The 20,513-nt window shown below is 39.2% G+C and overlaps 1 protein-coding gene across 1 annotated transcript in view; it reads right to left on the reverse strand.

Moving 5' to 3' along the window:
- PTH2R (parathyroid hormone 2 receptor) overlaps window positions 1–20,083 on the reverse strand; it is an 83,876-nt gene extending 63,793 nt beyond the window's left edge. The window contains exon 1 of the mRNA XM_053905413.1: window positions 19,758–20,083. Coding sequence (XP_053761388.1) covers window positions 19,758–19,832 — 75 coding nt within the window. The 5' untranslated portion in view covers window positions 19,833–20,083. The remainder of the gene's footprint in view (window positions 1–19,757) is intronic.
- Between the last annotated feature and the right edge of the window lie 430 nt (window positions 20,084–20,513).

Here is a 20,513-nt window from a genome sequence, read left to right on the forward strand (position 1 = left end):
AAAAAAAAAAAAAAGAAAAAGCCTCCAGAAAACCTTGCTCTCTATAGCAAAGAAGGAAAGGAGGAGCCTGACTAGACAGAAAACTCTCACACAATAATAGCCCAATCTAAGCCAAACACCACAGGAGAAAAGCTGCAGTTTTATCCTGACACCTCAAAGGCCAAGTGGAGCGCCTAGTCTTCTACCCTTGGTGGGCTGTAAGGAGGTGACCCTACACTCTCTCCAGAGATAGTTTCAGAGCAAAGTAGAGAGCCAGGACATTCACCCACACTGCTCTGGGACAAGTGCCCTCGCCTTTCCAGTGTTACTGGGGAGCCTGGACTTCCACCCCCTGCTGGCAGTAACAAAGTATCCCTCCATCCGCCCTCTGGGGTGCTGTCAGGAAAGACTGAGTAGCGAGTAGCAAGTAAGTCAGCCTGCAACGAGGCCACCCCATTGTGCTGTCAGTGGAGACCACATGGGGCCTACAACTCCCATCCCCACCCATCAGTAACAAGGAGCCCCATCTTAGGTGCCAACAGCAGCTGGCTGGGGAACCTGAACTTCTATTGACACCCTTATTTCCCCAACTATATTAATACCAGATAAAGTATACTTCAGAGAAAACAAACTTACCAGAGACCAAGAGGGACACTATATGAAGACAAAAGTGTCATTCCACCAAGAAAACACAGCTATCATAAAAGTGGATGCATCAAAAAAAAAAAAAAAGTGAAGCAAAAATTGATAGAATTGAAAGAGGAAATAGACAAATCCACAATTACAGTTTAAAATTTCAATACTCCTTTCTCCATTGATAGAACAACTAGACAGAAAAGCAACAAAGAGATAAAAGAACTCAACAAGACCACCAACCAAGAGATCTAATAGACATTTATAGAACACTTCACTCAACAAGGCAGAATACACATTCTTTCCAAGTGTTCACAGAATATATATCAAGGCAGACCACATCCCTGGCCATAAAACAGATCTCAACAAGTTTAGAAGAACTGAAATCATACAGAGTATGTTCTCAGACCACAATGGGATCAAACTAGAAATCAAAAACAGAAAATAACAGGAAAATCTCCAAACACTTGGAAACTAAACAACACACTTCTAAATAATCCATGGGTCAAAAAGTAAGGCTCAAGGGAAATCAAAACAATACACTGAACTAAATGAAAATGAAAACACAAAATATCCAAATGCATAAGGCATAGCTAAAGCAACGCTGAGAGAAATTTACAGCACTAAATACCTACATTGCAAAAGAAGAAAAGTCTCATATCAATAACACAATGTTCCATCTCAAGAATCTGGAAAAAGGAGAGCAAACTAACAATAAAACAAGTAGGAAAAAAGACAATACAGATAAAAACAGAAATCAATAAAATTAAAACAAACAAAAAAAAACACAGTAGAGAATGTCAATGAAACAAAGAGCTATGTCTTTGAAAAGATGATAAAATTGACAAACTTCTAGCAAGCGGACAAAGAAAAAAAGAGAGAGGACACAAAGTGAATTATAGAAATGGAGAAAAGATTAGTGGTTGCCCCAGGGCTGAGGAGAAGGAGATGTGAGGGAGGCTATAGAACAGCAACAAAGGCAATTCTTTTGGAGATGGAATATATCTGTATCTTGACTGGATCAATGTCAATATGCTGGTTGTGATATTGTACTATAGTTTTGTAAGATGTTACCACTGGGAGAAATTGAGTAGAGGGTACAGGGTTCTCTCTGTATTATTTCTTATAAATGCATATGAATCTACAATTATCTCAATAAGTCAATATTTTAAAAAAGAATCCACCTAACTTGAAAAAACACAATATAATATTTTAAAATATTACCTCATTCTAGTAAATGAAGATTTGCCACAAGGTGGTTGCAAAAAACAAAGGTAAGTAAGACCTGTTAAAATATGATGATTTTATAATTTTGCAAAAATATCTCCTTTATAAAATGAAGTTTCCTTAATGTATATAATGCCTTCTTAGGAAGTTATTGTAATATTTATATACCAAATCTGACTCTAAGTCAGAAAGGATTGAAAGAATGTTTAAAGAGAATGAATTTCTTTAGACATTCTACTTTCCATACTCCAAAAGGAAGGTGAGCTTGTCTATAATAAAAAAATTTGTTTGGAATTCAGGACTTATCATATAGTCTAGTTTCCTGGGCCAAATAATAAATCAGTTTTATTAACTTTCTACTCCATGTTTTCACACAGGCCTCAAAAGAGTTCATATAGACCTATTAATATTTTATTTTACTTTCTTAAATACTGATTTCACTCCCAGGAGTGTGCGTCCCTGAGAGCAGGCAAAGTTTTTATTTTGTGAAGTGAGATGGAGAATGAAACATGGTTTTAATTATTTATAATTTATTGTCTGTAATATTGGGTTCTAACAAAGAAAAGGAATCTGTTATAATAAATGATAGCTTTGAACCATCCACCTTTAATTAAAACACCAACTATGAAAGTGTTTCCCCATTTGTCCTTTGTTAATTCAAAGTAAAACAAGTTATATGGATAAAATACACAGAATACACACACACACACACACACACACACACACACACGCGCGCTGCGCGCGCGTCCAGACTTCTCAAGATTTTTGTTTGTTTATTTATTTCAAGAGAGAGAGAATGAGAGTGAGCATAAGTGGGGGAGGGTCAGAGACAGAGAGGGAGAGAGAGAGAATCCCAAGCAGTCTCCACACCATCAGCACAGAGCCCAACACCGGGCTGGATCTCACACCATGAGATCATGACCTGAGCCAAGATCAAGAGTCAGACGCTTTGTTGACTGAGCCACCCAGTCACCCTTCAAGATTTTTAATCCTTTCACAAACTGACCTCTAACTCAGAGCTAATCCAAAGTCCAGTCCATTTTTCACATTAGGCAATAAACCATAAAACTTCCCATGACTCTGTTCATGCAGGAAACAAACTGAAAGCAGTTTAAGAATATAATGTATCCAGGGACACCTGGGGGCTCAGTCAGTTGAGTGTCTCACAGGTCTTGGCTGTGGTCATGATCTCACAGTTCATAGGATGGAGCCCCACATCAGGCTTTGCACTGACAGCAAGGAACCTGCTTAGGATTCTCTCTCTCTCTCTCTCTCTCTCTCTCTCTCTCTCTCCCTCCCCTACTCTCTCATGCTCTCTCTCTCAAAATAAATAAATATTAAAAAGAATATAATGTATCTATCTGTGACGTGGCTCAAAATCAGTTAGGAAGGCAGCACTAGAAATGTGATCACACAGAACTGTCATTTTTCACACCTGTCATTCACCCTTTCTCTTTCATTTTAACCACATGAATTTATTAGGTATTTGTAGAGTCCAATTGCTACTTAGAAAAAGCAATGTTAATTTCTTAAGTAATTTAATGATGATAGAGGTAAAGAACAGATCAGCCATTGCTAGGTATTGGGGGAGGGAGGGACAAGGGAAGAGAAGGAAGAGGTTGTGGCCATAGAAGGAGAGCAGGAGGGATTCCTGTATTGAAACTGTTCTGTATTTTAACTGTGGTGGTAAGTCTCGTGTATCTGCTTACGTGTGATAAAACTACATAAAACTGCCCCCACACACACATGCCCAATGAATATATATAAAACCAGTGACATCTGAATTAAAGAGGCAGATTCCATCAATATCAATTTCCTGCTTGGGTTATTGTACTATAGTTATGAAAGATGTCACCACTGGGAGAAATTGGGTGAAAGGTTTATAGTATCCCTGTATTATTTCTTACACTGCATGTGAATCTACAATTTTCTCAAAATAGCTTTTTAATTCATATAATAGTTTTTAGTGAATTGTATTTAGTTTATTAATGATTATAACCATGACAGATCAACTAAATGTTAAATGAAACATAATAGAATCTATTAATTTGAGGAAATTAAGTTCAAATATAATAAGACTACTTGGCAAAGAATGTGAATGCAAAAGAAACCACGCATTAGGTAGCTCCCCATAATTTACAGACTTCTATAAATATGAAAGCTTCCCTATTATTCTCAATGAAACCCAATTAGAACTGAGAATTTTTAAATTCCCACCCATTACCAGATCTCCTAAGCAAGAAACTAATTGTCAACTATTACTCATCAACTAATTTAAAATAACTCCCTTGACAATCAAATGAAGTAACTATGTGTATCTTCCTCAAAAGTAATTTACTTATTTTACACAAAGTTGCCATCAAAACGTAAATTCAGAGGTAGCCAAGTTAAAAACTGTGCACATAAGATCAAACAGTGTGCATTCAATCCTTAAGGCAAAGGCTCCCTTTTCAAATCTCAGCAAAGTTGGCTCAAGATTTTTAGTTATTTAAAAACCTAATTAGTTAGTTACATCTGAAATGGCTTTCAAAATCTTTCCACACTAAGAATTTGAGAAGTTTTCTATGAACATAGAAAAGCTGAACATTTCCTTTGAATGAGGTCTCTGCAATTAGGGGGAAACACATGATTTCAAATACAGACATACTTCACTTTATTGCGCTTCTCAGATACTTTTTTTTTTTTTTTTTACAAATTAAACGTTTGGGGTGACCCTGCACTGAGTGAGTCTTTCAGCACCATTTTTCGAACAGCATTTGCTCACTTCATGTCTCTGTGTCATTCTGGTAATACTTGCAATATTTCAAACTCTTTCATTTATTATTATATTAGTTATGGTTATCTGTGATCAGTGATTATGACTCACTGAAAGCTCAGATTATGGTTAGCATTTTTTTATTAATAAAGTATTTGTAATTAAGATATGTACATTGTTTTTTTCAGACATAATGCTATTATATACTTCATATACTACAGTATAGTGTAAATATAACTTTTATATTCACTGGGAAACCCAATAATTCTTTTGACTCACTTTATTGCAATATTCACTTTATTGCAATGGTCTGGAACCAAACCCATAATATCTCCAAGGTAAGTCTGTCGATCTTAAGTGTTTCACCATAAAAAATAAAAATAAAAAAAAGAATGAACGAAAAAGTGAGTGATTGATGTGCTAATGACCTTGATAATGATAATCATGTCACAATGTAGACATACATGAAATCATCATGTTGTACACCTTTGAAAGAATCACATTGTACAACCTAAAAAAAGCAGTACAATACAAAATAAATAAGCTACCTTCACCCAAAAAAACAGTGTTGCCCTATTTGGTGACATAACAAATCATCAAGAAGATGACTGTTTCCTTCAAGCAGTTGGCAACAAAAATTTGAGATACAGAAAATCAGGCTGCAGGCCAAATTGCATTGGCCAACATTCCATCCATTTGCATCTATGGTGTCACCACCCGAGGCAACACATCTGTCATGCAGCATAGCTGAGGATTCCTGGGAAGGAGTAGTGACTGGGAAAAATAACATGGTTGATATCCAATGAGAATGAGAAGGCTAATTTCCAGCAAAAGCAATGAGGTAAAAGTCACCATCAATAATAAGGCCCACAAACTATAAGGTAAGTTTCACATAGTAGAAACTCTGTGCACTCATTAGCTATAACAATTATGCATGTACATTAAGAGAATAAAGGAAAATTACTATGAGAGCTTGTAAATTAAACCATCTATGACCCCTCAAAAAACAGGGGGGATGAATGTTGGAACTAAACTCTGGTTTCCTTGATTTCTGATACAAGGATGTAACCACCAATCACATAATAGCTGGCTTTATGGATGAAAGAGAGGAGGCAAGGTGTGACTGTTCTTAGTTGAATGAGTAATAGCGGGGAGGAGGAGGAGGAGGAAGAGAACAAGTAATGAGGAATTTACTCAGCAGATACGGGAATAATAAAAGGTTTCTAAATCAGGAAGAAGTGTGAATCCACATGGTCTTATTGGAGGTAAAGTAAAATTTAACCCAGTGGGGTGGGGGTGGGGGGATAGGGGAGTGGGAGAGAGCTATATTTGACAAGACGGTGTGAGATCAGTGTAGTTTGGGACACAAACATTTGGACAGATAAATGGGGAGACAGGCGGAAGGGCCAAGAAGTCAGAGCAGCATGGAAGTTCTCGGCTTCTCTCATCCTGAAATGCAGTTAGATCATCACCAAACCATTTTGCACACCTAGGAAATTGATCTGAGGATTAACACAACAATCTGCATAACTTGAGCCACAGAACTTAGCAAGTATGCCGTGAGGAGAGGTGAACTGGGGGAGAGAGAAGCCACGGAGGGTAGGGAGCTGTTTCGTGTGGGGTTTTTTTAATGTTTTATTTTTTATATTTGAGAGAGAGAGAGAGTAGGGGAGGGGCAGAGAAACAGAGACAGAATCTAAAGCAGGCTCCAGGCTCCAACCTGTCAGCACAGAGCCCGACACAGGGCTTGAACCCATGAACCATGAGATCATGACCCGAGCGGAAGTTGGATGTTTAACCGACTGAGCCACCCAGGCACCCCAAGTAGGGAGCTGGTTTTGCAGAGAGAGAACAGAGAAAGGGGAGAAGAGTGCAGGAAAAGCTTTCCCTCCAAAAGAGTGGAAAGAGAAAGAGTGGAAACACTTAAAAGGGACTGAACAAGAAATCTGTTCCCCAAAACCACTGACAGGGAGAAAGAAGAGGGTTTCAATACCATTAGGACTCTATAAACAGGGGTGCACAGAGTCAGAAATTTCAGAGCTCAGAGTTCCTGTGCCAGAGACTAGGAAGCTGGATGAATCCATTTTCATCTCTCCTGTGTGTGCACATAGATGCATACGCACACCTCATTGATCCACCCCAGTAAACTAAGAAGGGCCACCTAGTGGAGAACAGAGCCATTACACCAAGCCCCGCCCAACTGCACCCTCACAGCAAATGCCCTAGAGGACCATCACAAGTCTCTCTGCCTGCTGGGTATATGGACTATAAAGTGATTCATAGCTTGAATTTTAGGGGAAACTAGATGTAACTTCATTCAGGTTTCATTCTGTTTGCTGGTCTATTTTTTTTTCTTTGTTCTCCTCTCTTTTCTTTTTCTTGGATACAGAAAGAGAAAAAATTTATTATTTTCATTTTTTTAAATAATTTTTTAAATTCTACTTACTATGTTTTTTGTTTTTTGTAATTTTTTAATTCTATGTCACTTTCTTCATTTCATTTTATTCCATTTTATTGTATATACTTTTTTAATTTTTAAACTTTTTCTTACTTTTTTCCTTTTCTTTCCCTTTTTTCTCTATTCTATCAAGTTTCTTTTAACAAGCAGACCAAAACACACCTAGGATTTAGCTTCCTTTATTTGATTTTTTGTGTTGTTTTTAATTTTTTAACTTTCATTTTTTTATTTTATTAATTCTTTTTCATCTCCAAAATGATAAAACAAAGGAATTCACCCCAAAAAAAGAACAGGAAGAAATGACAGCCAGGGCTTAATCAATACAGATATAAGCAAGATGTATTCTATAATTTAGAACCATGATAATAAGAATACTAGATGGGGTAGAAAAAAAGCATAGAATCTCTTTCTGCAGAGATAAAAGAGGTAAAATCTAACCATGACTAAATTAAAAATGCTATAACCGAGATACAATCTCAAATAGATGTCACAGTGGCAAGGATGGATGAAACAGAGCAGTGAATTAGTGATATAGAAGACAAAACTATGGAGAATTATGAAGCAGAAAAAAAGAGGGAAACTAAGGCAAAAGAGCATGATTTAAGAATTAGAGAACTCAGTGACTTATTAAAAAGGAATAACATCTAAGTCATAGGAGTCCCAGAAAATGAAGAGAGAGAAAAAGGGGGTAGAAGGTTTTTGTGAGCAAATCACAGCAGAAAACTTTCCTAATCTGGAGAAAGACACAGACATCAAAATCCACAAAGCACAGAGAACTCCCAGTAGATTCAACAAAAACTGGCCATCAATAAAGCATATCATAGTCAAATTCACAAAATACACAGACAAGGAAAGAATTATAAAAGCAGCAAGGGGAAAAACATCCTTAACCTACAAGAGAAGACAGATCAGTTTCACAGCAGACCTATCCACAGAAACTTGGCAGGCCAGAAAGGAGTGGCAGGATATATTCAATGTGATGAATCAAAAAGATATGCAGCCAACAATTCTTTATCAAGCAAGGCTGTTATTCAAAGTACAAGGAGGGATAAAGAGTTTCTCAGACAAACAAAAACTAGCAAGGGGAAAACTTGACAGTGACAAGCAGAAGAATGAACCTGGACCGCTTTCTTACACCATACACAAAAATAAACTCAAAATGCATGAAAGACCTAAAAATAAGACAGGAAGCCATCAAAATCCTAGAGAAGAAAGCAGACAAAAACCTCTTTGACCTTGGCCACAGCAACTTCTTACTCAACATGTCTCTGGAGGCAAGGGAAACAAAAGCAAAAATGAAGTATTGGGACCTCATCAAGATAAAAACCTTCTGCAAAGTGAAGAAAATAATCAACAAAATAAAATGCAACTGATGGAATGGGAGAAGATATTTGCAAATGACATATCAGATAAAGGGTTAGTATCCAAAATCTATAAAGAACTTACCAAACTCAACGCCCAAAAAACAAATAATGCAGTAAAGACATGGACGAAAGACATGAATAGACATGTCCATTCCAAAGAAGACAACCAGATGACTAACAGACACATGAAAAAATGCTCAACATCACTCATCATCAGGGAAATATAAATCAAAACCACAATGAGATACCACCTCACACCTGTTAGAATGGCTGCAATTAACAACTCAGGAAATGACAGATGTTGGTGAGGATGTGGAGAAAGGGGAACCCTTTTGCACTGCTGGTGGGAATGCAAACTGGTGCAGCCACTCTGAAAAACAGTATGGAGATTCCTCAAAAAATTAAAAATAGAACTGCCCTACAACCCAGCAATTGCACTAATAGGTATTTATCTAAAGGATACAAAAGTACAGATTCAAAGGGGCACATGCACCCCACTGTTTATAGCAACACTATCAACAATAACCAAAGTATGGAAAGAGCCCAAATGTCCATTGATGGATGAATGGATAAAGAAGATAGGTATATATATATATATATATATATATATATATATATATATATATACACACACACACACACACACACACACACACACACACACACAATGGAATATTACTCAGCAATCAAAAAAAAATGAAATCTTGCCATTTGCAACAACGTGGATGGAAATAAAATGTATTATGCTAAGCAAAATTAGTCAGAGAGACAAATATCATCTGACTTCACTCATGTGGAACATGTTGTATTAGTTCCAGATATATAGCATAATGATTTGTCATTCCACAATATATGCAAATATCAAATCATCCAGTTAACATCCATTACCATACATTTACAAAATTCTTTTTCTTGTGATAAGAAATTTTAAAATCTATCCTCTTAGCAACTTTCAAATATTCAAGACAGTATTATAACTATAGTCACCATTCTGTACATTACATCCTCATGACTTACTTATTTAAAAGACTTTTTTTTAAGTAGGCTTCATGCCCAGCACAGAGGCCAAGGCAAGGCTTGAACTCACAACCCTGAGATCAAGACCTGAGCCAAGATCAAGAACTGGACACTCAACAGACTGAGCAACCAAGGAACCCATGACTTACTTATTTTAAAACTTATTTTAAAACTTTTAAAACTTGTTATTTTGACAACCTTCACCCATTTTGCCCTGTTTGGGGTTTTTTGTTTGTTTGTTGGGTAAGGTATTTTGGTGTTTTTTTTTTTTAATAGCACTATTAAAATACAAAGAACTGCATATATTTAATGGGTACAATTCAATGGGTTTGGACATATGCAAACATTTATGGTACCATCACCCAAATCAAGGTAATAGACATAGCCAACATCTTCCAAAGTGTCCTTGTGATTCTTGTCTGGTTTTTGTTTTTTGTGGTACAAAGAGTTAACATGAGATCTACCCTCTTAAACTTTGAAGTGCACAATACCATGTTGCTGACTATAAGCACTATATTGTCCTGCAGACCTCTAGAACTTGTTCACCTCACATAGCTGAAACTTAAATAGAAAGATGTTGTTCAATGGATAAGGTATTCTTTGTTTTCCTGTATCTGTATAATGAAAGCACAAATCTTATCTTGCTTTCAATGTAAAATTGTGCCAATATACATCTGACTAGATAACCTAGGGAAATTTCTTGGCACATATATCTGAAACCACAGGTAGAGCAGGCTTCAAAAGAATGACAGAATGTAAAGTTCACAAGGGTAGGGATTTTCAGGTTTGGATTTTTTTTTTTCACTGTGCATCCTTCCTCTACCACTTGTCTTTGTTTGCCACAAAGTTGCTGAGGAATTAAATGGATGTTGGAAAGGTAATAATAATGCTCCTTGCCAGGGCGCCTGGGTGGCTCAGTCTGTTGAGTGTCCAACTGTGTCTCAGGTCATGATCTTGTGGTTTGTGAGTGCAAGCCCCACAATGGGCTTGCTGCTGTCAGCTCAGAGCCTGCTTCCAATCCTCTGTCCTCCCTTTTTCTGTCCCTCCCCAACTTGCAGTCTCTCAAAAATAAACACTTTCAAAAAGTGCTTCTTGGGGCGCCTCGGTGGCTCAGTCAGTTAAGTGTCCAGCTTCAGGTCAGGTCATGATCTTGAGGTCCATGAGTTCGAGCCCCACATCAGGCTCTGCACTGACAGCTCAGAGCCTAGAGCCTGCTTCAGATTCTGTGTCTCCCTCTCTCTCTGCCCCACCCCCACTCACACTCTGTCTCTCTCTGTCTCTCAAAAATGAATAAATGTTTAAAAAATGTTTTAATAAAAATAATTTCTTAAATGCTTCTTGCCTTCCTCTTAAAGTTGTTGTGAGGATTAAAGAAAGTAATCCATATAAAGCATCTAGTTAAAGGCCTTTATATGGTGAACACTGCATAAATATTAACTAGTATTATGAAGCCTATACTTTTTTTAAAGATTTTATTTTTTAAGTAATCACTACACCCAATATGGAGCTCGAACTCACAACCCTGAGATCGAGTCACACGCACCACCAACTGAGCCAGCCAGGTGCCCCACCAAGTCTATATTTTTATCACTTTCTACATATATTTGACCAACATAAACTTAATGAAGCAAAAAAGAAAAAAAGTGCTGAACATGAGAACCTTTGGCAGAGATCGGCAGGCCTTTCCCATCTCTAGTTGAGGACCTTCTGTCTACACTGCACAAACAACTGAAGTAAAAGACAAAATACACGAGAGAAGGAGAATGGACAGATGCCACAGGATGGGAGACAGAAGGCACAGAACTCCTCTTTGCATTGTTGGCATTCGGTCTCCTCTAGAGTGGAAGCTCCTTGGAGAACGAGGCCATGTCTTAATCCCTTTGAGAGCCTGCACCATAAAGGTAATACCTAGTAGCCCACTGTAATTTTGCTAAATTGAAAACAAGAAGACCTAGGGAAAAATAATTTTATTTGCAGGGTACCTCCTTCTGTTCACAGAAAAGATGTCAGCCAGTTTTCTACTCATTTGACACCACTCATTGTGCTGGTTTTGCAGCGAGGATTGTTGAGTATATTTATTCTACAAGTACCTACCAAGACCTTTCATGGAGAAAACACTACTTATAGACACTGTGGCAGAAGATAGAAATAAAAGAAACCCTAGCCATGGATCTGGCCCTCAGGTAGGTCAGGGGCTAAAGTGTGGCTCTTGGGCACTTCCTACACAATTAGCATGAGTGGTAAAAAAAAAAAAAATGTGATAGACCCACAGACAAAATGCCATTACTTATATATGACCAATCTGGTGAGAAACAGAAGTATATTGCATTTTGTGGATTGATTTTTAAAAGGCATTTTTAAGACTGCGGGAAAGCCCCATGCGTCCACCCATGGTTTCTTCTAATTTTTAGATATCTCTAACTTCAATTAATCCACATGAAAACTGTGCTTAACTTTCACTTACATGACTACCCAAAAGCTTCCGGATGTCATGTCTTACTGATTTTATTCATCTAGGAAATAAGATGCCAGCATATATGCTCAGAGGAGAAGTTCCACCTTGGGCTCATTATATGCATGAGTGCCTTTCTGAAGGTAGATTCTCTTGTAGTGTGGGCAGAAGGATATGCAAGCTTAGACATATCTCATGCCCACAAAATTGGTTTAAATGCATTGTTAAACATAATCTTTGCTCTCAGAAAGTGCATTTTAAAAAAATAACTGAATTTTTTTTCTCATAGAAAACAGCACTAGCCTCATTATATAAGTAAGGAAAGTGACAAGTAATATAAGTTATTCTTATTCAAGAATTTGCAACCAGTTTGCAATTTGATGTAAATGGTTTCATAAAGGAAAGACAGAAGTTTGCCTTAATGACACATAGAAGTCCATTCCAATCTAGTCACACGAATATTTGGCCAGAGTGTTAAGCAACACTTTTGTTTGTTTGCTAGGTGTTTAAATATATTATAGCTATGTATCTTATTTTTTTATTTTTTTTATTTATTTATGTATTTTGAGAGAGTGAGCACCAGCAGGGGAGGGACGAGAGAGAAGGAGAGAGAGAGAGAGAGAGAGGAAGGAGAGAATCGCAAGCAGGTTCTGTACCGTCAGTGCAGAGCCCAACGCAGGACTCAAACACATGAATTGTAAGATCATAACCTGAGCCAAAATCAAGAGTCAAACGCTTAACCAACTGAGCCACACAGGGGCACCCAATACGTATGTTATCATTAACAAGAGTATTTGACTTATTTGCGAATTCAAGCAGCAATATATAATACTTCTTCTATCTACGATCATGCAAACACTTACCAATATTCAATTAGTATCTACTAGGTACCATATTCTGTAGAAAGTTATTAATAATCAGTTCTTGCCCTCATGTAGTCCACTATCTGTGGCAGAACATCAAAACAGCTATTTTTAGACATATTTTTAAAGAAATAGCATATCATTTATGATTTTAAAACAAAAATCATACATGATGTAATTCAGAACTTTCTACATGAGCCTTACATTTAACAAACCAATAAAATTAGCACTGATGAACATGAGCGAATATCATACTTGATAAATCTTTAGAAGAAGTCCCAGTTGAAGTAATAATAATAAACAAGATAGAATGCCTATAATAATCACTACCATTCAATATTACATTGGGAGTTCTAACTAATGCAATAAGACAAAAGATAAAAAGAAGTAACAGATATAGTTATTGGAGAAAATTGTTACTGCTCCAGAATAAACCCGGTAGGTATGAATCAATAACTAAAAATAACAGTTTCTCTATACCAACAGTAGCTAATTAGAAAATATAATCAAAATGATGATGATGATGACAATGATGGCAGGGAGAATGAGCAAACTCTGTGACATGTACTACATTAAATGCTTCTCCTGAGGTTTTCATGATGTGTAACCCACACACCAACTCAATGAATTTGGCCTTAGGTCATCCCCATTTTTCAAATGGAGACACTGAGTTTTTGACATGTTAAGTGATAGCTAGAGAGTAGGAAACATAGATTCCAAATTCAGTTCTTAGATTACAAATTCAGTTCTTATATCAAAGTCCATCATCTTAACCATTTTATATACTTTTGTCCCCCTCCAAAAAGCTATGATTTACTTTCTTTGAGCATCTATAAAATTCCATCAGCCAATGGAATAACGGTCAGGCTCAACACTGAGCCTGCTTGTTTATCACTTATTAGGACAAGAGAGCTCTGGAAACATTGAACTCTCTTAGAGACCAACAGCACTTTTCTCTCCATCTCCATGACTAGAAAGATGCAGGTTCTGTGACATCCTTTGTACCCAGGGCAGTTACTTCTGTCCCTTAGAAGAGAGTGATTAATTTTTAAAATTAAAACTGGAGTAAATGCTTAGAGACTTCAGTTCCAAGTGGGATCAAAGAGGATGAGTTTTCTTAAAATGAAAGAAATACAAATGATCTCATTCAAACATGTATGTTACCCAAAGGCACCATGCTAATTGTCACAAGGTGTTCCAAATTGTTTATTAGTCCCTTGTCCCCTGTGAGTTTGCAATCCAGGGGTAATCTTACAAAAAAACCTATCTGCATACCCTCTTTTAAACAAGTTAGCCAGCCCTTTTAATTCCATTGTAGTCTTGTTGAGAATATCATTCACACACGTGGTTTCAGGGACCCCCTATGAAGTGCTGATGTTAATCCAGAGCTTTTCTTAAGCTTTATAATATCCAACCATCTACTAAATAACTCAGGTACCTCACACACAGCTTATCTAAAAATTTCACTCATCATATCTGCCCCGACCCACTCTTCCTTCACCTGAATGTACCTTCTAACTACCTCTTGATTCCCTCTGCCTACTTGCATCTCCAATTCTACAAAGACACACCAGTGTTCTCAGAATGGCTGCAACTGCCTTCCGATTACCTGCTCTGTCTTCAGAATGGTTTCTTGAAAGGGGAACACAGATATTAATCAAGTACTCACATTAATAAATACTCGGAAGATAATTTGCTAATAAATTAATAAACACTATGAATAAAATGTCCAATTGCTGTCAGAATGTAATTGGGTTCTGAAGGAGAAACTAAGGAATAGAAGGAACAGTGTTGGAGGCAGAAAATAACCTTGAAAAATTCACACACACACACACACACACACACACACACACACACACACACAAAGCCTTTAGTGGCTCCCAGTCATGTTTAGAAATAATCTCAATCTGGGGTGCCTGGATGTCTCAGTAGGTTGCTCAGGTCATGATACCATGGTTCGTAGGACTGAGCCCCACGTCTGGCTCCACTCTGACAGGGTGGAGCATGCTTAGAATTCTCTCTCTGTACCTCCCTGACTTGTGCTCCTGCGCTCTCTCAAAAATAAAAAATAAATAAAATAAATTTTAAAAATCTCAATCTAATAATCATCCAATAAAAAGCCCTTAGCCAATCTACTTACAGAAAAGATCTGGCATTTTCATTATTAGACGCCTTAAGGCTTTTGCATGTTTGCATATTTTTCTTTTTTTTCTTTTTTCAAAAAAAAAGTTTATTTTTTTGAGACAGAGAGAGAGAGAGAGACAGAGAGAGCATGCGCAGGTGAGTGGCAGAGAGAGAGAGACAGGGAGAGAGAGAATCCCAAGCAGGCTCTACGACGTGGGGCTCGATCTCACACCATAAGATCATGCCCTGAGCCAAAATCAAGAGTCAGTTGCTTAACCAACTAAGCCACCCAGGCGCCCCGGTTTGCATACTTTTCAATTCAATATTCTCACATCCCATGAGATAAACACCATTATTGCCCATCACTTTAGAATGGAGGAAACGAAGACTCAAAAGGTACAAAGGGCTGCCTAAAGTCACATTGCTGTTAAAAGATTTAAAGAGTAACTCAGGAAGAAGGCAAAAACCCCAGAAGAAAGAAAGAACATGGATTCTAGTACATGACAAAACCAACTGAAGCTCAAGACGGGAAAATAAATGGAATGTGTGAACATCAGTGAAAGATAGTATTTTTATTCACAAAGAATTGAGGAAGTTCCAAAGACATGAAACCTCTCTGTGCATTGGCAGGAAAAGGCCATATCTAGCTCCCTTCCATCTTGGAGCTTCTGGGCTGCCAGGGCTGAAGATTCTACCCACAATGCAGCCACAGAGAAGTCCACCGCCTTAGGGCTACAAGGCTTCCCCTATGACTAGAAGACAATGAAACCATCCTGGCTGTCAACAGGTCAGAAGGAGAACCAACCAACCACTGGATCTTTAACTACAGTAGTGCTTATGGAAATAAGTACAATGCAGACATAATCCAGGCAAGTTTCAGCTTGATTTTGCTCAGAACAGTCCCTTAGCTTACCATCTTGGAGAAGCTGCCTATGTCCTCATTCTGTCCTCCTTCTTAAATCTACCAATGATGGCTTGTTGGTAGTTACATCTGTTATCACCACAATCTCCAACTGACACAGAGATTGACATACAGGCTGTAGGCTTACTCATTTTATTTATTTATCGATCTATCCCCTTTTACCTCTATACCCCACTCCTACTTCTCTACCTTCCCAAATGCAACCACTTGTGTGAATAGACATATACACATATATCTTTTATCTCGATGTTTATACAACATATATTGCTGCTTCATGTGCTTGTATTTAAATGTATGTAAGTGGAATTATGTCATATATCTCATTGTTTATATGACATATCTTATCCTCTTTGAAAGGATCTCATATATGCTATTTTGTGTACCTTGAATCTACTGCTTTTTAAGTTTCACAGTATCCCATTATGAACACCCAGTTGACCCCAACACCACAGAATTATTGCAATAACCACTATGGACTTGTGTGAGAAATTCCTTGGGATATATACACAGGGGTGAATACTGTTGGGACAGAAGGTATGAAGAGACATACTTAGCTAAGCAGTGCCACACTGATCTCCACAATGAGAGCACCAATCTGGGGGGAGTGAGAGGGAGAATTTCAGAGTAGAAGCTAGGGTCTAAATAATAACTACTCTACTTGTTAACTGTGTGACTTGAGAATATTACCTAACATATTTTAGTTCCATTTTCTCATGAAATGGATAATTACAGTGCCTATCTCATAAAGTTACTATGAGAATTAAATAACAATAGATTAAAATGTTTAGCACAGTATTTAGTACTTGGTAGGTAAATAAATATTGTCACTGATTTTCATCCCCTCCCCACAAGTAAGAGATTTGATTCCCCAGTAGACTCTGAATCTTTACACTAGAAGGTCAGTATAGCTTATCCTTCTTAGTGAACAAAATAAGAGTAGAGAGATCAAGTTTCATGCCCAAGGAGGTTTCATGTTATCAGAGGAGGAATTTGAACACGGTTTTTGGGTTCCGAGGCTACTGCTCCTTCCCCCACACCAGAATGTCCCTGAAGTGATTACTGAAAAATAAAACCTGCCCGTTGGTATCTGCTCAAACCTAGTACTCTATAGAACATATATACTTCCATCCACTATGTCATGATCTTCTGGGAATTTTCTCCAGTTGTGGTGATGGATTTGCATTCACTTCCCTGCCCATATACTGTCAGAGCCACACTGATCTGCAGCCATGGAGCCTGGTGTAGGTGACTGAATCATGTGGAGTCAGCTGACTCTCGAGCCCAGCAAAACCAATGTTGTTCCTTGATAATTTTGTAAGGAAGGCAGACACTGAGATAGTCATTCAAGAAAGAACCAACCATTTGTCTGTAAGGAGTATGGTTGCCTGATAGCCTCCAGCTGCCGGACTTTCAAATGCCAGTCTCAGATCTGGGGCCAAGTGCACAATTACACAAACAACCCTGAGCTAGTAAATAAGCAACAATGGGAGTAGTAGGAGCTGGCCACTTTATCGCCACGTGGGACTCCTCCGATGGGCAACCTTTACCCCTGAGGTCTGCGTGAGGTTGGCCGAGACTCTGGCAGATTTGCATCCCGATGTGAAGCTCTCCCTGTCCGATCATACTTTCTCACTCCCTTCTCTTTCAGAGGCATTATCCCCCCACCAAACAAATCTAATTGTAACACTAGTTCCATCTCAGAGCCTGGGTCCAGAAGGACCCAGTGACACAGTAAACAAAATACTACACATATTTATACAGTGCTCCCCATTGCCACATGATCACCTGCCTTTAGGAAAGGCATTACTGGGCACTGTAATAACACCTGAGGTGTGAATGCATAGGTTTTGAACTGTGCATTCAGGCCAAGGCAGCAATTTCACCAACCAAAAATCACAGAGATATTTAAAACCAATTGACAGATACTAGTCTATATTATCTATTTTGGGATGTGATCCAATGTTTACTGAATGTTAAACATTTGTTCTACACAAGCTTTTCTGCTTTGATGCATTCCCTTCAATATATTCTCTAAATTCAATATACATATTAGCTGGGAATGAAGACGAAGAAACTGAATATCAGAGAAGGTGTCAGTGTGTTGACCTAAATCACTTTCTTCTCACTTCCAGATTTCGCTTAACCTTCAGATTTTGCTTAAGGGGCCAAAAATGTAACATATTATCACAAACTGTCATTTCATACAATTCTTAATTTATAAATATAAATTGAAGTCAGTTTAAAGCAATGTGTCTTAACCAGAGCTAACTTTGCCTCCCAAGGGACATGTGGCAACATCTAGAGACATTTTTAGTTGTCAAAACTGGGAAGGTGTCAGGGGATGCTACAGGCATCTAGTGGGAAGGACAGGGGCGCTGCTAAATACCCTACATGTACAAGACACTCCCCACAACAAGGAATTATATGGCCCAAGATGTAAATAGTTTAAAATTACAGAAAAAGCATCCAAATGTCCTTATTGTTTTATTGAAAGCTAAAATTAAAGGAAAAATTCTTCCCACAATCCCATAGTGATTGGGGGTGAGGGTAGGGGGTTGTGCTAATCAATATCCTCCATTCCCTTGGAAAAAGCAATCTAGAACACTGAATAAAACAAATGGTTAGAGTTCATTTTTCCCTTATACAAGGAAGCAATGTTTTTAAGCACATTATTCGTATTTTATGAGACAGAAACACAGGAAATATATTAGAGATCACCAGAGTTCCATAACTGTCACCAAATTCTTAGGGTGTCTTTTTTTCCCATTTGCTCATATTCCTTCTGTTATGTTAGTGAAAATTTTCAGGTTTGAGCATACCCTACAATTGCTAATAGTATTAGTCAAGATAAAACACACATATTGTTCGATTGATTTTTTAACATAAGTTGTTTGCATTAAACATCCTAGGTCATGCTAGGTAAAGCCCAGTATTTAGCAGAACACTATTCCCTTTACCTTAGCCCTGTTAGGATAATTGACATATAAACTGGTCATCTGAAAGCCAAAAACATAGTAGTAAGTTTGGACAGTATCAGTACATAAATCAATGCCTTGATTTTCTCATGGTTAAAGAATGTAAAACAAAAAAAACTAACAAAAAACAAAACAAAACACAACACAGAAACACTTGGGGCTCCATTTGATGGTCAAGGTGCGCCCCCTGCTGAAAAGAAGAGAGAAATAATGTTGATACAGCTTAAATTCACAGGGCTCTTCTGCATTACATCCACAACTACACGCATCTCCTTACAGTCCATCTGAAAAGCTGAGTGTAAACCCTACATTTTATTTGACTCAAAAAAATGTGACGTTGAATTGTAATTTGCACATTATAGAGGTTCCATTCAAAAAATTCACCCAGAAAATCTCTAAACAGTATTATCGGTACAAAATGACAACTATCACTGATGTCACTATCTTAACATTAGCAAACTGAGCCTTATTTAACACTGTATTTCTCTTCTATCTAACATCTTCGCATTAATGATTCGTGATTCTCTATCAGGGAAAGCCGGTTATCCCGGCTTTCAGTAGTAGTTACTATCAATCCTAGAAGTTCAAGTTCTCAAAAGTGACAGTAAATTGCCAGCAGACAAAAATAATTTGGACTAATTAAATGAGAACCAAGGAGTGTAAGGGCAAGAAAAGTTCATTCACCTCCCAGCCTCGCTTCCTGATCCAGAACCCGTGAATATCCCTTCACCTTGCATCTGCCAAGACGGTGGTCTGAATAGTACCCACCCCAGGACCCTCACCTAAAGTAATTCTTTGCAGCTCCACTAAATGCCTGTCAAACCCTGCTGGGTGCGTGTGTGTGTGTGTGTGTGTGTGTGTGTGTGTGTGTGTGTGTGTGCGCGCGCCCGGATGTGTCGGCGTGAGCCCAGCGCGCCTCGGTCTCCGTCTCCCTAACGCCGCGTCCCGAGGCTCCGGGAAGCAGGTGCCGCGGGGCACGGACTCTTACCTGGGCTTCGACGAGAAGGCAACCTCCGAGCAGCAGCCACCCCCAGACGTGGGGCGACGCTCCCGGCCCGGCCATGCCCGGACCAGCCCGAGCGAGAAGACGGACGCTCACCCCGGAGCCCGGAGAGGCTCCCCACTCGCAACTTGGCCAACGCGGGGCAAACTTGTGGCCGGGAGCGCGGCGCAGCTGGGGCGGCGGGAGCGCGTCTCGGATCCCCGTCCTGCGCGCCGCCGCCCGCGCCTCGGTCGGGTCTGCCGGGGAGAGCGGCTCGGCTCCCGGCCTTGACTCACCGCCCCGCGAGGCCCGCGTGGGAGAGGGGGGCGCTCTCGGACCACCACCACCCCCCGCCCCGATCCCGGCGCGCCCCGCGTGGAGGCAGGAGGAGCGGGGGGACGCTCGCGCTCCTCCTAAAAGTCACTGCGTCCCGCAGCCCAGAGGACCCGAGGGCCACGGACCCTGGGCGCTGCTGCCGCCACCCGCAGCTCCCGCCGTCTCTACTTCTGTCCACTCTGTACCCGCTTCCAACCCGCTGTCTCTTGGGGCGCCCTGGGTCCTCGGGGAGTGGTCTCAAAGTTCCCTGCTGTCCAGAAGAGCCACAGCCAAGGCAGGCCCTGGGTAGCGTGGTGTGCTGCTAAGCACCTGTGTGCTAAAGACTGCCCACAACCCTCTCGAGTTCTCTGATTGCCTTTCTCCTAACCACTGTTTATAATAATTGTGGGGGGCGGGAGGGGGAGGGAAGGAGAGGGAGGGAGGGAG

The sequence above is a fragment of the Panthera pardus genome, unplaced genomic scaffold, assembly GCF_024362965.1.
Source record: "Panthera pardus isolate Hobbes unplaced genomic scaffold, ASM2436296v1 HiC_scaffold_10, whole genome shotgun sequence".
In the NCBI taxonomy this organism is placed as follows: domain Eukaryota; kingdom Metazoa; phylum Chordata; class Mammalia; order Carnivora; family Felidae; genus Panthera; species Panthera pardus.